A 17,382-nucleotide genomic window follows, 5' to 3' on the forward strand; every position below is an offset into this window, starting at 1 on the left:
GTTTCATTTTCATAGATATAGTGAGATGTTGAAAAACTCAGGAATAGTGTTGGTAAGCAAAGCTCTAATGACATTCATAAATGAGAAAATAATGCCAGCTGCAGAAGATAAGATTTCAGAGAATTTTGAAACCTTTGCACAAGAACCCAAATTAACAAATAACAACGGAACTCAAGATGATCACTTATCTCAGTCTGAGTTTATTCCTCATGAATCAAGAACAGAAAATATAGATAAGTCACTTTTTACAGAGATGAATGAAACAATAAATCATTCTGATTTTTTAGAACTGAAATGGACGTAGAATCTATAAAAGTATTGAAAATATTACATATTAATGTACAATCCATGGCATCAAAAATACATCAAATTGAAAGTTTATTAATTCAGACAAATATTGACTTCCTCTGCTTAAGTGAACACTGGATGAATGATTTGAACATTAACATGGCAGTTATTCCTAATTATACGTTGATGACATCTTTTTGTAGAAAGTCAAGAATTCATGGAGGAACGGCTATCTACATGAAAAATAATACAGGAATAAATTATAGGCCAATGACAAACAAATTTTCTGAGGAGATGGAACTTGAGTACTGTATGCTAGAAATAACTGCGAATGTAAAAATATGCTTGATTTGCATATACAGACCCCCAAATGGCTGTGTTAAGAACTTTATTGACAAATTGTCTCTCATTATCAATGAAGTATTATCTACTCATAAAATCATAATTTGTGGTGATTTAAACATTGATTTTGTAGACAAGAAAAACGACAACTTTAAATTATTAAAGGATCTGATGGATTCATATGAATGCCACAATTTAGTTTCGACACCTACAAGAATTTGCACTAATAAAAACAATCAAACTTCAATTAGTGGAATTGACTACATTATAACTAACTTGGATCTTAATAAATGTACTCAAACAACATTCAATCCCCACCTCTCAGATCATTTAGCAACTTCTATGCATTATAACTACAGCACTCCTGAACCTGAAATAGATATTATCCCTACTGGCTTCCACAGAAACATATCATTTAAGAATATCCGTCAGTTGAAAACAATGTTAGATACAAAGGAATGGGATATATCCTACGATAAATCATTATCAGTCAATTTCCAGAATTTCTGTGATCAATTCAAAATGCTTTACGATGAATCATGTCAACCGATACCCAATTCGAAGACCTCACGAAAAAAAAATAAAACAAATTGGTTTAATCTGGAGTTAAAACTGGCAAGGGATGATCTAGACAATGCCTACGTTATGAGTAAACAATCAGAAAATGCATTGTTGGAAAGATTGTATAAAACAAAAAGGAAAAATTATAGAAAACTTATAAGCGATGCTAAACGGGCTAGCATTAACGAAAACATTGTTAAAGCCAGTAACAAATCAAAACAAATTTGGAAGGAAGTCAACACAAAATTAGGCAGAAGTCCAAAAAATAATAGCGGTATAACACTTACAATAAATGATACCACATTTACTGATCCCGTCTCAGTAGCTAATTGTTTTGGCGAACATTTCTCCACTAATATAAAAAACAAAATTGACGAATATTTTGGAGTTGACGTGTCTCAAAGCTGCACCACTGGTGAAATGCAACAAAATACCTTTTTCTTCGAACCCGCCACAACCGAAGAGGTCAAATCAACAATATTCAACCTCAAAAGTAAAACGGCATCAGGACCTGATAATGTATTTCCCAATGTTTTGAAACTAGTTTCCATTAGTGTGGTGCAACCCCTAACTGACCTGATCAATATGTCTATTGAAACAGGTGAATTTCCAGATGTGCTGAAATTGAGTAAAGTGATCGCCATACATAAAAGTGGTAATAGATCAGAAATTGATAATTATAGACCAATTAGTCTTCTCAGTATTTTTTCAAAAATTTTAGAAAGACTAATGTACAATAGACTAATGAATTTTTTAATAAGTCATAAAATTTTATCTGATTCTCAACATGGATTTCGCATGGGCAGGTCAACTGAATCTGCTACTACCCTTTTTGTTGATTTCATATCTAGGAATATGGACGATAGGAAGCACGTGGCAGGAATTTTCTTTGACTTGTCTAAAGCTTTCGACTGTATTGATAAAGTGTTTATGGCTTCCAAACTGTATAATATTGGCATTAGGGGAAATATTCTTGACTGGATCATTTCATTCCTATCAAATAGAAAATTCTTTGTAGAAATAGATAGTGTTGAGTCAGAAAGATATTCAGTTGATGTTGGAGTAGCGCAAGGTTCAATTCTGGGACCATTGCTTTTCTTACTATTTCTCAATAACCTCCAAATTAATGTCGATAGGCGCTTTTATCTAATCAATTTTGCTGATGACACAACATTTGCTGTAGCTGAGTCATCTATGGAGGATATGATTTTATCGGTCGAACTCTGTATTAGTGAAATGACAAAATATTGTCATTCCAATAAACTGATGCTAAATGCACAGAAAACGAAAATTATATATTTCAATAAGAACAATTTGATCGATAGTAAAGTCCTACAGACACATAACTCCACTAAGTTTCTGGGTGTAATGATTGATAAATCACTCTCATGGTCTGAGCATATTGAAGGTTTATCTAAAAAACTATCCAAGTCATACTTCGCAATTCTGCAATTGAGGTATGAACTTCATGAGAATATACTTATCCAAGTTTATTATGCATTAGTATATTCTGCACTATCTTTTCACATCACGTTATGGGGAAATGCTACAGAAATAAATAGGATATTTGTTACACAAAAAAGAATTGTTAGAATGATGTTCAACATGAAGCCACGTGATTCTTGCAGGGAAATTTTTAAGAGTAAAAAGATTATGACAGTTTGCTGCATTTATATTTATAAAAGTTGCTTACACATTAAAAAGCATGAAAATGAGCTAATAAAAAACAATTACCACCATCAATATTGCACTAGAAATGCTTCAAATTTATTAACAATGACTCACAGAACATCCGCATTTGAAAAATCGCCAACTTATGCTGGGGTAAAAATATATAATAAACTCCCTAATCTAATGAAGGCCTGTAATACTATCGAATTAAAAAAATCACTGAAAGATTTCTTATTGGCTAAATCTTATTATACATTACAAGAGTATTTCGCTGATTGAGTTTTTGTGGATATCTGTGTGTAAATAATCTTATTCTTTTATGTTTTAATCTTACATTTTTACACTTGTACATCTATACGTTTTTACATTTTTATTCATACATATATGTATATATATCTGTATTTTATGGTCCTGTGTTTATATGTATTGAATGTATATTTACATGTTTGTTTGTTTACATATTTATAAGTATAAGTTGACATGTTCGATACCATGTAGTTGGTCCATGAATGAATAAATTTCTTTCTTTCTTTCTTTCTTTCTTACAATGTAGGTTTTCACGGATGGTAGAATATGATGTGTTGTTCTTCCGGGTGTTCATCCGTTCTGTACTATTCGATAGTCGACGTTTCGCCATCATCTCAGATGGCATTATCAAGACGAGTTACTGCTTCGCTTCGAGAGGTGTACTATTATATCGAGAGGTGTACTATTATATCGAGAGGTGTAACTGTAGTTACTATTATATCGAGAGGTGTAACTGTAGTTACACCTCTCGAAGCGAAGCAGTAACTCGTCTTGATACTGCCATCTGAGATGATGGCGAAACGTCGACTATCGAATAGTACAGAACGGATGAACACCCTGAAGAACAACACATCTCATATATATATATATATATATATATATATATATATATATATATATATATATATATATATATATACAAAAATAACCTATGTAAAATAGTAGGAGAACTTAGTTATAATACATTACTGTTACTTAGTCATGTTCCATTAAAGAAGTGTATGAACTCTTCACTTTTATAAAACACATTTTCTTTAAGAAAACTTTTTACCCTTTTAGCAAATTTAACTAGGACTAGTTTCTTCCACTCGTTTGGTATCATATTGTAATATTTAATAGACAGAAATCTGAAAGAGTTGAGATTCTTGGATAAGCGAATAGCAAGGAATCACAGAAACTCCATATGATATTCCACATGTAACTTTTATAGGAAACAAAGGATTCTCATAAATCATCAATTTTAATAGAGAACTGCTTTTACTTTTTAAATTAACTGATAGTAAAAACCCCATGTCACGATTTTGAGTCAATTTCATCAATTTTATCCTTTTTCACTTGTTAACTATATAAAAGTATGTGTTTCATCACATAAATATTTTATTAATAACATGTGTATTCCTTCAACAGTATTCAATTTTATTTGTTGAAGTTGCGATTATTTCAAAATTCTGAATACTGAACTGTCAAATACTTGACTTTGTTAAAACTATCACTGTTTGAACAATCTCTAAACAATGAAGGTTGTAACTTCAGAGTAACAAAAGACAGTAGAGAGGCCTTTTCCATCCTTACATTGAAGGCAGCATAACTTTGTTTGTTTACGGGAATTAAATTGGACCATAAAACAGTAGCGGTTGGTTTAGTTGATAATCGGAGAAATAGTATATATTTATAAAATAAATCATTTCAGGTGAAAATGTATTTTGTTCAAATAGTTCCTACACGAAATCTGATTTATTATTAATGATTATGGAAATGAGACCAGTCTTTCTACCACCTACTAGATTTTTATTTATGTATGGCTTTATAATAAAGCGCGTGGTTTACTGGGTTAAAATTAAATTATTTCATATGAACTAATTCATAACAATGATAAATGTTAATTTCAAAAGTAATGAACTTTACGTCATATAATAAGATGAAGAAATTTGTGATTTATTCTCTGATATTATAAACAAGCGATACGGTTCATGAGGTCTGATATGAAGAATTTTCGATTAGAAATCATGATTTCATTTAAAATTGGTATCTAGGGGTCTTTATGGACCGACATTATGAAAGGGAATATTTTTGATGTTTTTAATGATCATTTTATTGATCTTATTCTGATAAATGAAGTTTTTGAAACTAGGTTTATATTATTTTATTATTTGACATATCCCAACCAAAAAAATGTTTAAAAAACGACAACCGTCATTTCTTATTGAATATTTTCTGTATGCAACGCGAGAGCCTCATGCAAAGAAAATAAAACCAAAACAGAAATCATATTCTTTGTGTGACGTAAGATAGTTGTTGAGTGAGCAATAACAGATTCAACACCGGTTGCACAAGAATTACTATTTAGTATACAATCTGAACATTGAGCAGAAAGCTTTTTGATCTGTTGATCACAGAATGGATATGACTTATGGCACACAAATGAAAAACATATTTTTCATTTTTGAATACAGTTTTTTTCATTTTCATTAATGATTTTTCGTAATTATAGAATTCGTCAGCATGAAATATTGAAAAAAAAACATAATATCGGTCCACAAAGACCCTTAGATACCAATTTTGAATGAAATCACACCATAATATATTCATGATTTCTAATCGAAAATTATTTATATCGGACCTCATAAACCGTACCGCTTGTTCATCAAATCTGAGAATAAATCGCAAATTTCTTCATCTGATTATATGAAGCAAAGTTCATTACTTTTAAAATTAACATTTATCATTCTTATGAATTAGTTCATTTGAAATAATTCAATTTTAACCCAGTAAACCACGCGCTTTATTATAAAGCCATACATGCGTTATTGGTCATGTGTGGTGCCACTTTGTGAATGTATCATTGGAAAATGGCACATTTCCCGAGGAATTGAAAACCAGCACTGTTACACCTATCGAAAAGGTTGCAAATACTAGTAAAAGTGGTGAGTTTAGACCAATCAATTCTTTGCCACAGTACTTTATCAACAGTTATTAGAATATATTAACTCAAATAATTTGCTATTCACTAATCAGTCTGGCTTTAGATCAAAGCACTCATGTGGTAGGTCAACTCCTATATCATTGATGCTGGAAACTTTACAGTTATTTACTGTGGAGCGAAGACTGACGTACTTAACTATGATCTATATCTATAAAATGATACATGAACTGACTCCAACTTACATGGGTAAGTTTATTATAACTGTAAACCAAATCCACACATACAATACTAGAGGCCAGAATCATTTTTATGTAAACAGGCAGAGTACCTCATATAGTGTAAAAAGTTTATTTTTTAAAGGATTCAGTCAGTACAATAGTTTATCACAATATGTTAAAGAGTCGAGAAGTATACCAGAATTCAAACAGAATATGATTTTGTATTATAATTGAAAAAAAAATATTCCACCATTATTCTATACTGTATTTAACTTGTATATATGTATATGTGTATATATGTGTGTATATGTATATTTATACTCAAATTTATTATATATCTTTATACTTACATTTATTATAAGTTATATTTAGTGTAAAATAAGTATGTTAACTATTTAATTTTTTGTAAATTAGGATTGTCCTACTCGAATGAATAAATCAAACAAACAATCAAATACATGAATAAAAATCTAGTAGGTGGTAGAAAAACTGTCCTCATTTTCATAATCATTAATAAAAATCAGATTTCCTGTAGTAACTATTTAAACAGAATACACTTTCACCTGAAATGATTTATTTTATAAATATATAGTATCCCTCCGATTATCAACTAAACCAACCGCCACTGTCTTATGGTTCAACTTACTTCAAATGTAAACAAACTCTCCATAACCCCTCATTACCCGCCACCCCCCTCGCCTATAAATTGTACAGAAAAGGATAGTACGATACCCGCTTCAAAATACATGTACTGTATTGTATAGGCATGGCAAATCATGTCTTATTATTACTCTGAGGTTATAACGGTTCAAAATAAATTTAACCTCATATTCGGTTTTAGTTGAGTTGATTTTCGTTGGGAGTTGTAAATTGTCCATATAACTGACTTCGGAATTCTAGCCACAGGTCAAATCTCAAAGGCCAAGTGGGTTGCATGTTCTTGTTGTATAGTAGAACACCTAAGATTGTCTTATTCATGATGTTTCACTGGTTGCCTAGTATAACTTACTTATCAGTTCCATTTTTTCAAAATCGGATTGAATTAGGTGGAGAGACAAGTGGATATTTGAGCTTGATTTATAAAATCTGTAGGAAGCAGGGAGAAATCAAAATGCCGTATTTGCCAAGTTGAAGTGCTAGTGCTCAAGAATTTTCTTTGTCTAATAAAAATTAAAATTCTCACAACTTTTGGATAAATGCACTTTTGCTTTCAAGCAACTAATCGCATGTCGTTTCATCACTTTACGGTAATCACAGCGATTAAATTGAACTTCTTTAGGAAGGATTTACGTAATCCGGCAAAACTTCGTTATTCGAAAATACCTTCAACCAACCAAAGAGGTAATGGAAAATAAGGAAACCGTTGAGTCTACAGAGTATTATTACGGTGATTATTTTTTTAGGGTTCTGGTCTTGGTCTTGATTCTGACCTCAAGTACTACCGTCAGTTACTTAACCATCACCATTCACTCATTTGATCGTTCGGTCATTGGATTCCAACATGACTCCCATACGATTATTTTTACAATCTTCCATAACCGGTCATTCGATATTTGAGGCAGTCCCAAAAAATTGTAACCGATCGGCGAGGTATTTGAAAGTTCGAGCTTCGTAACGTCGACACCGATTCAAATGGCTGTGACTAATATTCCGTGTGGCGAGAGATAGAGGAACCATTCTTTTCATCAATTACTCAGATAAGCTGCATAAATTTATTAATTTTTCTATTTGTTTTGGAAAACAAATATTTAGGATAAATTTATTTAATTACTACATCCGTTTTCACTTAAAGAGCTTTTAGTCTTTAAAAATATTAAAAGTGTACACTCAACGTGATCACGTAATAAAGTAATAACGGTTGATACATCTTGAGTTATTTATATCTAATTACGATCTTACCGAAAAGTGTTTGAGATGAGTAATATGATCTTGTTAATTTTTTTTTCTATTAGATCTGTCTGTACATATTTCATAAAACTCAGAGATACACAAACTCGTAAAGGACCCAAGGGTTTACTGAGGTTTGCAGTTATAATTAATTTGTGTTGGCTCTGGAAAACAAAACCATATCTAGCTAGTGGAGTCTCCCAACTTACGACTCTCTCATTTTTGTAAGTTGGTGGCGCCCTATTCTTATAGACAAAAATATATATTTTTGCCTTTCTCTATTCGGTAAAGAGAGTGCTTGAGTTCAACCCACCCTATACCCGACTAAGCTGCCGTGCAATTTTTTGTCCGTGCCTCATAAGCGTCTGTTACCCGACCCTTCAGAAACTATCTAACCTTTTAATACCTAGTGATTGAAGACGATAATTTTTTGTTTTGTTTTTTTTTTGGGAGGTGACAAGATGATCAGGAATATATTACTTTTTTTCAATTTAATTTTCATTTCAACGGTGCTGTAAATTTGAAGCCTTCTGTTATTTGAAATGTATAAATTACCTTTGTTAAACAATGTGCCGCTCTACATCTGACTTTATAGTAACACTGTTCACTCTCTATTGTATCAGTGAGAGCTAAACGAGTCGGTGGTGTGGGATATCTTTCCAGTGCCATGATTGCTTCCACTTGAGCTGTGACATCTCTTTCATGTCTCAACTGGTACTGCCACTGGTAATCTGGTTGTTCTATCACCACAGATCTCAGAAGAGTCATCTCTGGATCAAGTCTTATCCACAAAACGGGAGAATCACTGAAAAGGAACTAAGTATCTTATCAATCTCCAAAGTGAATTTAACAATGAATTTTATATACTGATGATAAATCCAAATAGGAAGGTCGAATATATTTTAATTTTCAGGAAAATCATTCTTAAGGTACCACATGGAAATAGCATAGACAATAACTCAGCAAAAAATGATACATGTGAACTGCTGGAAGAATGTCAGCAAGGTCTAATAGAACAGAAAATCATTGATGCTGCATTAGAAAAATTTGTATTATACTCATATATATATATATATATATATATATATATATATATATATATATATATATATATATATATATATTATACTCATATAATTTGTACATTATACTCATATAATGAATATTGGGCTTATTTTTCACTTCACCAAGGTCTTTTACTGAGTTAAAAAAAAACTGGAGAGTTATGTAATGAACCGCTCAACTGCTGTAAGAAGTACGAAAAATAAGAGGTGGAGACTTTCCACAAAATATACAGTGCTTTTCTTTAATGTCTCCCCCCTTGTATTTTTTGAAAGGGTCAACTCAAAAAATTGAAATTTGGGATAATAAAATTAATGCATGAATACTTTATTTTCAAGTGAAATTGACAGATAAAATTTACAAGACGAAGGGAAAAAAATTAAATGAAAAGGGGGGTCTTGTGATACATCTTTTTGAAACTCCTGACAAATGATTCACAAGCCTAGAATATAATGTCAATATCTTCAAATACTACAAAATGGCGAAACTTTTAATAATTGCCTGAATACATTGACATTTAACTACATAATATGAGGTAATAAGCTTGATGTCAGTTCAGAAGATGCTCGAAATGGTTGCCTTGAACTTTTTGACATATGAACAGCCTATCCGATATTTCACGCCGAACATTTTTGAATACAGTAACGTCAATATCTCTACAAATATTCATTATTCTCTACCGTATATCCAATATTGAAGCAGGTTCGGTTTCGTACACCTTTTGCCTCAAATAGCCGCAAGAAAGTCCAAAGGTGTCAAATCTGGTGGGCGGGCTAGCCATTCTGTAGGACCTAGACGGCCAATCCAATGACCGGGAAAAGTAGTATCCAAATAGTTTCTTACTTGTCTGGAGTAATGTGGTGGTGCTCCATCTTGTTGGAATTCAATATCCATATTGAATTCATTAGGATTCGATTTGAAGATTTCAGTGATGAGAGGGTCAACAGTAGTTTCCAACATATTCAAATACAGTTCCCTTGTTAAATTTTGATCGATAAATAGAGGTCCCACAATATGGTTTCCCAATATTCCTGCCCAAACGTTAATTTTTTCTGGATATTGTTTATGTGTTTCCCGGAAAACATGAGGGTTGGTGTCACTCCAATAACGGCAATTTTGTCTGTGAATATTGTCGTTTAAAAAAAATGTACATTCGTCAATAAAACAAATATTGTGGAGATAAGTAGGGTGCCTTGCAGGGTCATCTTCAGTTAATTGGTGTACCATTTTAATTTTGTATGGATGATATCTATTTCTCTTCAAAAGTCTCCGCACAGTAGAAGGAGACACTTCACAAACATTCGCGACAGAATAAATAGACTGTTCAGCATTGACTACCATCTCACCAATTATTTGCACTTGCTGTTCTTCCGGAATGGACGGATGACCTGGGGGCTTTTTGTTATGTACACTACCGGTAGTTGTGAATTTGGATACAAGTTCCCTCAAATATTTTCTACAGATAGGACGATTCGGAAAACGTTCATTGAAAATCCTTAAGGTCTCGTGAAAGTTACGCATCGCACCGTAAATAAAAATCGCTTCAATTTTTTCTTCCGATAGACGAGTATTGACCATTTTAGAGATTGTTGACGTGGTACTTTTCTACTAGTGAAACCGAAAACTAAATGAGAATATTCTAACTGAACAATGATGTTCATTGTCGTACTGACATTTTTTCAAGTTTTTATAAACAAAAAATAACTCAACAAACCTTATCGGATTGTTGGAATTGCCATATTGCAGATAAAAAGGAATATTTCTAGAAATATCGATAATAATGTGTTTGTCTTCAGGAAATTATTAAATGTTACACCATTTTGTAGCAGGTGAAGATATTGACTTCATATTCTGGGTTGTGAAGTATTCGTCAGGAGCTTCAGAAAGATGTGTCACAAGACAGATATGATGTGAAATTGACAGTTTCACCTGACATTATATTCTAGGCTTGTGAAGCATTTGCAGGAGTTTCTAAAAGATGTGTCACAAGACCCCCCTTTCCATTCAATTTTTTTCCTGTCGTCTTGTAAGTTTCACCTGTCAATTTCACTTCAAAATAAAGTATTCATGCATTAATTTCATTATCTCAAATTTCAATTTTCTGGGATGAAAAGAAAAATTGAAAGGGGGGGACACTGTATAAATGATATGTTTGAATTTCTCCAGCATCCTGATAATACTGATCCTTACAATGAAGTAGTATCCAGAATAAGAGCGCATTATTTTCGTAATATACGGATCACTTCTTACTTAGTAAACATAATCTTCTTTATCAGTAAGATGTTTCTTTCGTATGTGCAGTATGTTTTTTAATAGAGTAAAAAAATTAAGCCTGTTTCAATAAAGAAAAAATTAAACAATACGTGAGTTTTGTGCAAAAATATATTTGTTCATATTATTTGTTTATATTTGTTTCATACAATCTGCTTGTCATTTATTTACCCTCTTTTTATATGAATAACTTTCTCTTTATCTATGAAATTTATAATTGACAACATTTCTTAATCACATGTTACTGACTCCTTTTGAAATAAATTGATTCTATAAATAGAAACAATACAAAAAAACGTATTAAGGATAATCTAATGTACCTCACTTAAATTAAAGTTACTTGATCATGTACTTGAATATGGTCAACATTATTGAGACAGTTGAAAGAATAGCAGACAACCACTATCATGTACTCGAAAGAAAAAAATTATTGAACAAAAGACTTACTCCATAGCACTCAAATCCATATCTACTTCTTCTCCGGTACAAAGTGGAATTTTTTTCTTCTTATTTCTCCTACTTTTGGAGTGGCATGTAATATCTGCCTTCACAACAGTATTTTCAATCTGCAAATTGTGTTTGAAAGTACCATCCAACTCTTGCAAAGTTACCAAAAGTGGTCCAACATACTTTCGAATTCCCATAGAAGTTGTAGCATCTTGTCTTATTTCAAGTTCTATGGTATTTCTGTTGATGAATAGAAACAATAATTTCATCATAGTCAATTACTGATGATATAGATACCTCTTTCTGTTGAAAACCGATGTCAAATGAAATTTAGCATGTCCTCCTGTCCTTACCCATTGATCGATAAAAACTGCCATATCTTTGCCTGTGACTGTGAAAATTGCTTTGGTGAAAACGTTAGTACTAATCAGCATGTGACCCCATAACCCACTACCTGTAAAAATGAATCAACAAATTTTTCTTTCATTATAATATTTCAAAAAGCTTACTAAATCAATATTAATAATAATAAAAATAATAATATCTATTCAGTCCTATCAAAATACAAATGACCAAATGAACATGTACAGTTTAATGCAAGCAGACAAACTTAAAATTTCATTAGTTCGGACTTCCATCATCTAATAATAATATGATTCAACTATAATTGGAAATTTATGAAAGAACAAACAAGTTTAGAATGAATATCTTAAACATTAATGATATTAAGCAATGAAACCTGAAATGAAAATAAAATAAAACAAATACAAAATGAAAATAACTGCAGAGTAAAAAGAAATGAAAACGAAGAAAATAAGCAAAAAAATTAAAAATGAATCAAGAAATAAATTTCAAATCAAGTTACTTCACGACGTTCCGGTTTTTAGTATCCACAAACGTCTTCGAGTGATGAATGGACTATCCTGCACGTCGTCTTGATTTCAAACAGGTTGCAGCCTGGCTCCCTTACCCTTTGAACTGATAATGGACTATCTCTTCGAGAGATGACTATTTATAGGTCATTCAAGCACTTTTACCTATCCCCTCTTCCCCCTCACCGCTTCACCAGTTTAACGGGAGTTGACCGTTTGGCGGTAGTTGACCGTTTGGCGGGAGTTGACCATTTTCCGCTTGATTACAGGTTTCCATGTGTTGCGTATTACTATTCTAGCGTGGTTGAATGCGTCGTTGGACAACATATATGCAGTTTCTTTGAACTTCCTCTTGATTCAATGTTCCTCCATGTGGATGATCTCAGCTTGGTACCACTTGATTTTATGTTGATGAGTCCAAACATGCTCTGCTATTTCCGATTTGCTGGTTTCTCCTCGCTGTGTGTTTTTCTTGTGCTCGGCGATGCGGCCTATTTGTTTCACATATAGGATTTGCGCAATCACAGGGTATAAGGTAAATGCAATTCTTGAAATCGCAGTCCGCGTTTGGTGGCCTGGTTTTCGCGCGGTTGCTACGGATGGTGTTTCCGAATCTGAAGCAGGTTCTGATGTTGTACTTGGACCCAATTCTTCTTATAATTTTCGATAATTCTCTGACGTAAGGAAGTACAAGCACTGGTTGTGGCGGCCTCCCTTCCCTGCAAGGCTCTTGCTGTCTTCTAGTCAAAGTCTGTTCCACCATCACTTCCTTCGAATTACAGATGTCAAAAGCAATTTTTCAATTTCTTTTTTGTTTATTTTTATTCTTTTTTATTTTTTACTCTGTAGTTATTTTCATTTTGTATGTCGATTATTTTATTCGTTTAATTTTTTTTCATTTCAGGTTTTATTGCTTAATATAATTGAAGTTTCCGCTATTCATTCTAATTTTATTCCTTTCATAGATTTTGAATCATAGTGGAAACATATTAGACTATGGAAGTCCAAACTAATGAAATCCACCATGAATCATTGTAAACCACTTTCACAATGACGGATCCTCTTTCTTTCAATTGAAAGGGCAGTAAAGCTTTTCCATTGATACGTCTATCTGATGTTACCTTGGCATTCTTTTTCCTTGTTTGTGTAATTAATGACTTGTTTATTTTGCGGAAATTCATGATCACTTTTCCCTTGGTTGTATTGCCCGCACAAATTCCCTATACCCTTGTCCGTTTCCCTTTGAGAGCATGTTGCATCAAGCCCTCTCGACTAACTCTCAACAAAGAGAAAATCACCACCTCGCTTGATCCAGGTATGTGTAAAAAAAATTATAAGGATCACGCTAACTCTCAACGAAGAGAAAATCACCACCTAACTTGATCCAGGTATTTATAAGAAATCTAATTAACAATATACAAAAATGTGTTCATATAGAGTTAGTTAACAAGTCATCTCAAGCCAACAATCAACATTTTAGTGAATTTCAGTGACATGAAAATAAATGTCTGAATCAGCGTGATACTTAGGTCTGAAACATGACCCTAAACTCTCATTCAACATCCACATAGATGCTGTTCGTAAAATACTAAACAGGTTAGAAGGAAAAAGTTTTTCAGCTTTTTACTTCTCCATCATTAAACAAAAAATATTGTAAACTTCAAAACAACAAACACAACTACAACAAAAAATGTTTGTTTCTGATTGATTCGGCTGTTACTTGATGAAGATCTATAGGAATTTCATAAACTACACCTGACGATTTGATCTCTACAAACTTTATTTTGAAAAAATATCACAAGTTTTGCTAACACAGTAGCTTGTTCATAGTGAATAACGTACTAGTATGTTATTCACTACCCCTGTTTATTTATGTAACTATTTCTGTTGTATCTTTACCATTGATTTTATAGTGAATGCATTGATCTTATTCTATCAATTGAATAAATTGAATATGGTAATTTATACATTCCTGAATAAAGGCAAGATATCATTCATATTATCATGAGAATTTGAAAATAACTTCAATAAATAGTTATTAATAATCAGTACCAAAATTCCTGTGATTTTTCAAATTATCTCATGATAATATGGATGTTATCTTGCCTTTATTCAATAAAACCCATACTGAGAATGTACAATTTTTGAGATACCTTATTAAAAAAGTTATATATAGAAAAAAATGTGAAATGTTCTGTAGTGAACATTATCAAGGTGTTCAGTTGGCTTATTGGCTATATATAAAAGGTGCAACTTTTTCACCTCCTTACCTATCTTTTGCTGAGCGGCATTTGTGGCCAGGGATAGCTGCTTGTTGAAAACTTGTAAAAGCAACTCCAAACCTATTCGATGCTCCAACATTCTCATTACTAAAAAGGCTTTCTTGTGCAAGGTTTCGATATACAGAGATGACATTGTGTGAAGATTCCTAGTTGGGAAATAAAACTTTTCTTCAGAAACTTTCTGGCTTGTCTGAGGTGTATTTACTCCAACAGGCAGAGGAGCAGGAGGTTGACTTGGATCTAATAAAAAAAAATTGTTTCAATTCATGTAAACTTTCACTAACAATACAAATGAATATATCTTCACTAACCCAAAATAATGCCACCAAATTCTTCTTCATATTTTACAACATCTTGCAGTGTACTTTGTATCATTTCCCTATATTCATTATTACCAAATGATTTTTTGCAATATAATCCACAGAGATGCTGGCTAATTCCTTTGTTCAACCACATGTCTGACCAGTTTTGCATGGAAATGAAACATCCAAAAAACTGTTCAGCAATAGCCTGAGCCATTACCTTCCTCGTTACATAAACCTGATCGATTATAACTGCAGAGTGAAGCAAATTCACACTCAAAATGCTCATAGTAGCATATGATCTTACTTCATCATGCGTCTCATCAACGAACACCTGTTTATAACATGAATAGGGATACCTATTGGATAAAGTTTCCTCGTAGAATTCAAAAGTTTCATGGATATACCGGGTTGTGACCTTCAAGAGGGGTAGCAAATTTGGCAAACAGAAGTGTGTCACTTCATGCATATAAGGGTCTACAAATACTTCAAATGGGCCTACAGCAAGTGATATGTTTGGAGCACAAGTGGGGATATTGAGGGAATAGTGATAGGTTTTTCGTCTCATATCTGGTGTGTATACACTTTCTATCAAATCACCATTGGAAACAGCCGTCAATTCTTCATCTACAGTGAATTCAAGCTTCCAGGTACAAGTCTCTGCATAACTATCGACACAAGGAAACCATAGTCTTGACGAATTTTGATGCCCATAAGTAAAAAGATGGACTCCTCTCTGAAAGTGAGATATTTTATTCAATTCAATAAAGTCTTTGTTGCATTTCTCTTTTGTATGTGTTCTATATAATGATAAAAATGGTAGTTGGGCGTTTTTATCACCATATCTTTCACGTGATTTTTTTAAAAACTATTTTTTGGTGTTGCCATTCTATCATTTGATTTTTTTTTATTGACCTTCGGAAAGAATATATTTTTATAGCAATGCGTGAATTTTATGGCAATAGCGACATGAATTATAAAGTTATTATTTACGTTACGTTACTTTGATTTAACATGCCTTGGCAACATTTACATCAATTCACAACTCATCGATACCCAATAATTGGCGAAGTACCCGTATATAACTAACAACTACCATAGATAGATAGATTTTTATTTGATCAAGATATGAATATACATTTGTGACAAGTCATTGACAGTTGGTACAAATTAGTGTGCAAATAGAGAGAACAATATAAAAGCAGCATTAAATATAAATTTTGAAAATGATTTACAAATAAGTTAACAAATAACGAATCGAATTATAAAAAAAAATTCTTGAATAAATAAATAGTAATGTAAAAAACTGAGCCTGTTTAGTCTGAATATGTACTTTATATGAAATCAAGTACAGGATAAAAACAATTTCGTATAAGGTACTCTTTGATTTTCCTTTTGCACAAATTAAAATTCAATTCAGTCACATTATATGGAAGTTTGTTAAATAACTTAACGTCCAGAGAATTTTGCAATGACATTTCAAGTCCAAATCTTGGCTGTCTGAGTTGTCCCGCATTTCTAGTTTTATAATTATGATGATCTGAGTGTTTGGAGAGTATTATTTTGTTTTTATGTATCTCTAACAGTGAGTAGAAAATTAATATACAAAGACATTATTCCCGATTTTCTAGAAAGTGGTTGACAGTGTGCGTTGAATGGAGCTCCAGCTATAATTCTGATGGCTTTTTTCTGCATGCAAAAAGCTCTGATTGCATAAGTAGATCTACCCCAAAGGAGTATCCCATATTTAACAGACTATTGTCTATTGCTCACGGTTTTTAAAAAATAGGATCAAAATTTATGGATCATCCAGATTGAATTTAAAGAGGTTTTTTGGTGCTTTCATTTGATCAAACCATTAAAAACGTGACAAAAAAAAATTTTTGAAACTTTGACAGCGGCGGCTAGTCAGAGGAGGCAAGGAAGGCTTAGCCTCCCCATAAAATTTGAGGCTATTCATCGCAATAAATTAAAAAATATTGACAAAAAATTATAATTATTTTTTTCCAAAAATGCTTGGTTATCATTACTTTACCATTAATTTTTAATATAAATACATAATATGCCCGAAAAAACACCATCACTCACTACGTAGTATGTACCACACTGTATCCTGCATCAACAAAACTCAAACGCACCGCCCATGAACGAATAACGAATAAACCATCAACCCGAAATAATAAATGCCATACATTGCAAGGGAGCCAAGCCTCTGAGCGCTTTAAAAAA

The 17,382-nt window shown here is 32.4% G+C and overlaps 1 protein-coding gene across 1 annotated transcript in view; it reads right to left on the bottom strand.

The window, feature by feature from the left end:
- The window catches only part of Taf2 (TATA-box binding protein associated factor 2), a 42,977-nt gene that overhangs the window by 15,509 nt on the left and 10,086 nt on the right, over window positions 1-17,382 (bottom strand). Inside the window, exons 5-9 of the mRNA XM_074175339.1 lie at window positions 15,163-15,889; window positions 14,840-15,091; window positions 11,995-12,151; window positions 11,698-11,937; window positions 8,473-8,722 (exon numbers count right to left, since the gene is read on the bottom strand). Coding sequence (XP_074031440.1) covers window positions 8,473-8,722; window positions 11,698-11,937; window positions 11,995-12,151; window positions 14,840-15,091; window positions 15,163-15,889 — 1,626 coding nt within the window. The remainder of the gene's footprint in view (window positions 1-8,472; window positions 8,723-11,697; window positions 11,938-11,994; window positions 12,152-14,839; window positions 15,092-15,162; window positions 15,890-17,382) is intronic.

The sequence above is a fragment of the Leptinotarsa decemlineata genome, unplaced genomic scaffold, assembly GCF_025532065.1.
Source record: "Leptinotarsa decemlineata unplaced genomic scaffold, Ldec_3_MD MMD2_tig00001019_RagTag_RagTag, whole genome shotgun sequence".
Taxonomy (NCBI): Eukaryota; Metazoa; Arthropoda; class Insecta; order Coleoptera; family Chrysomelidae; genus Leptinotarsa; species Leptinotarsa decemlineata.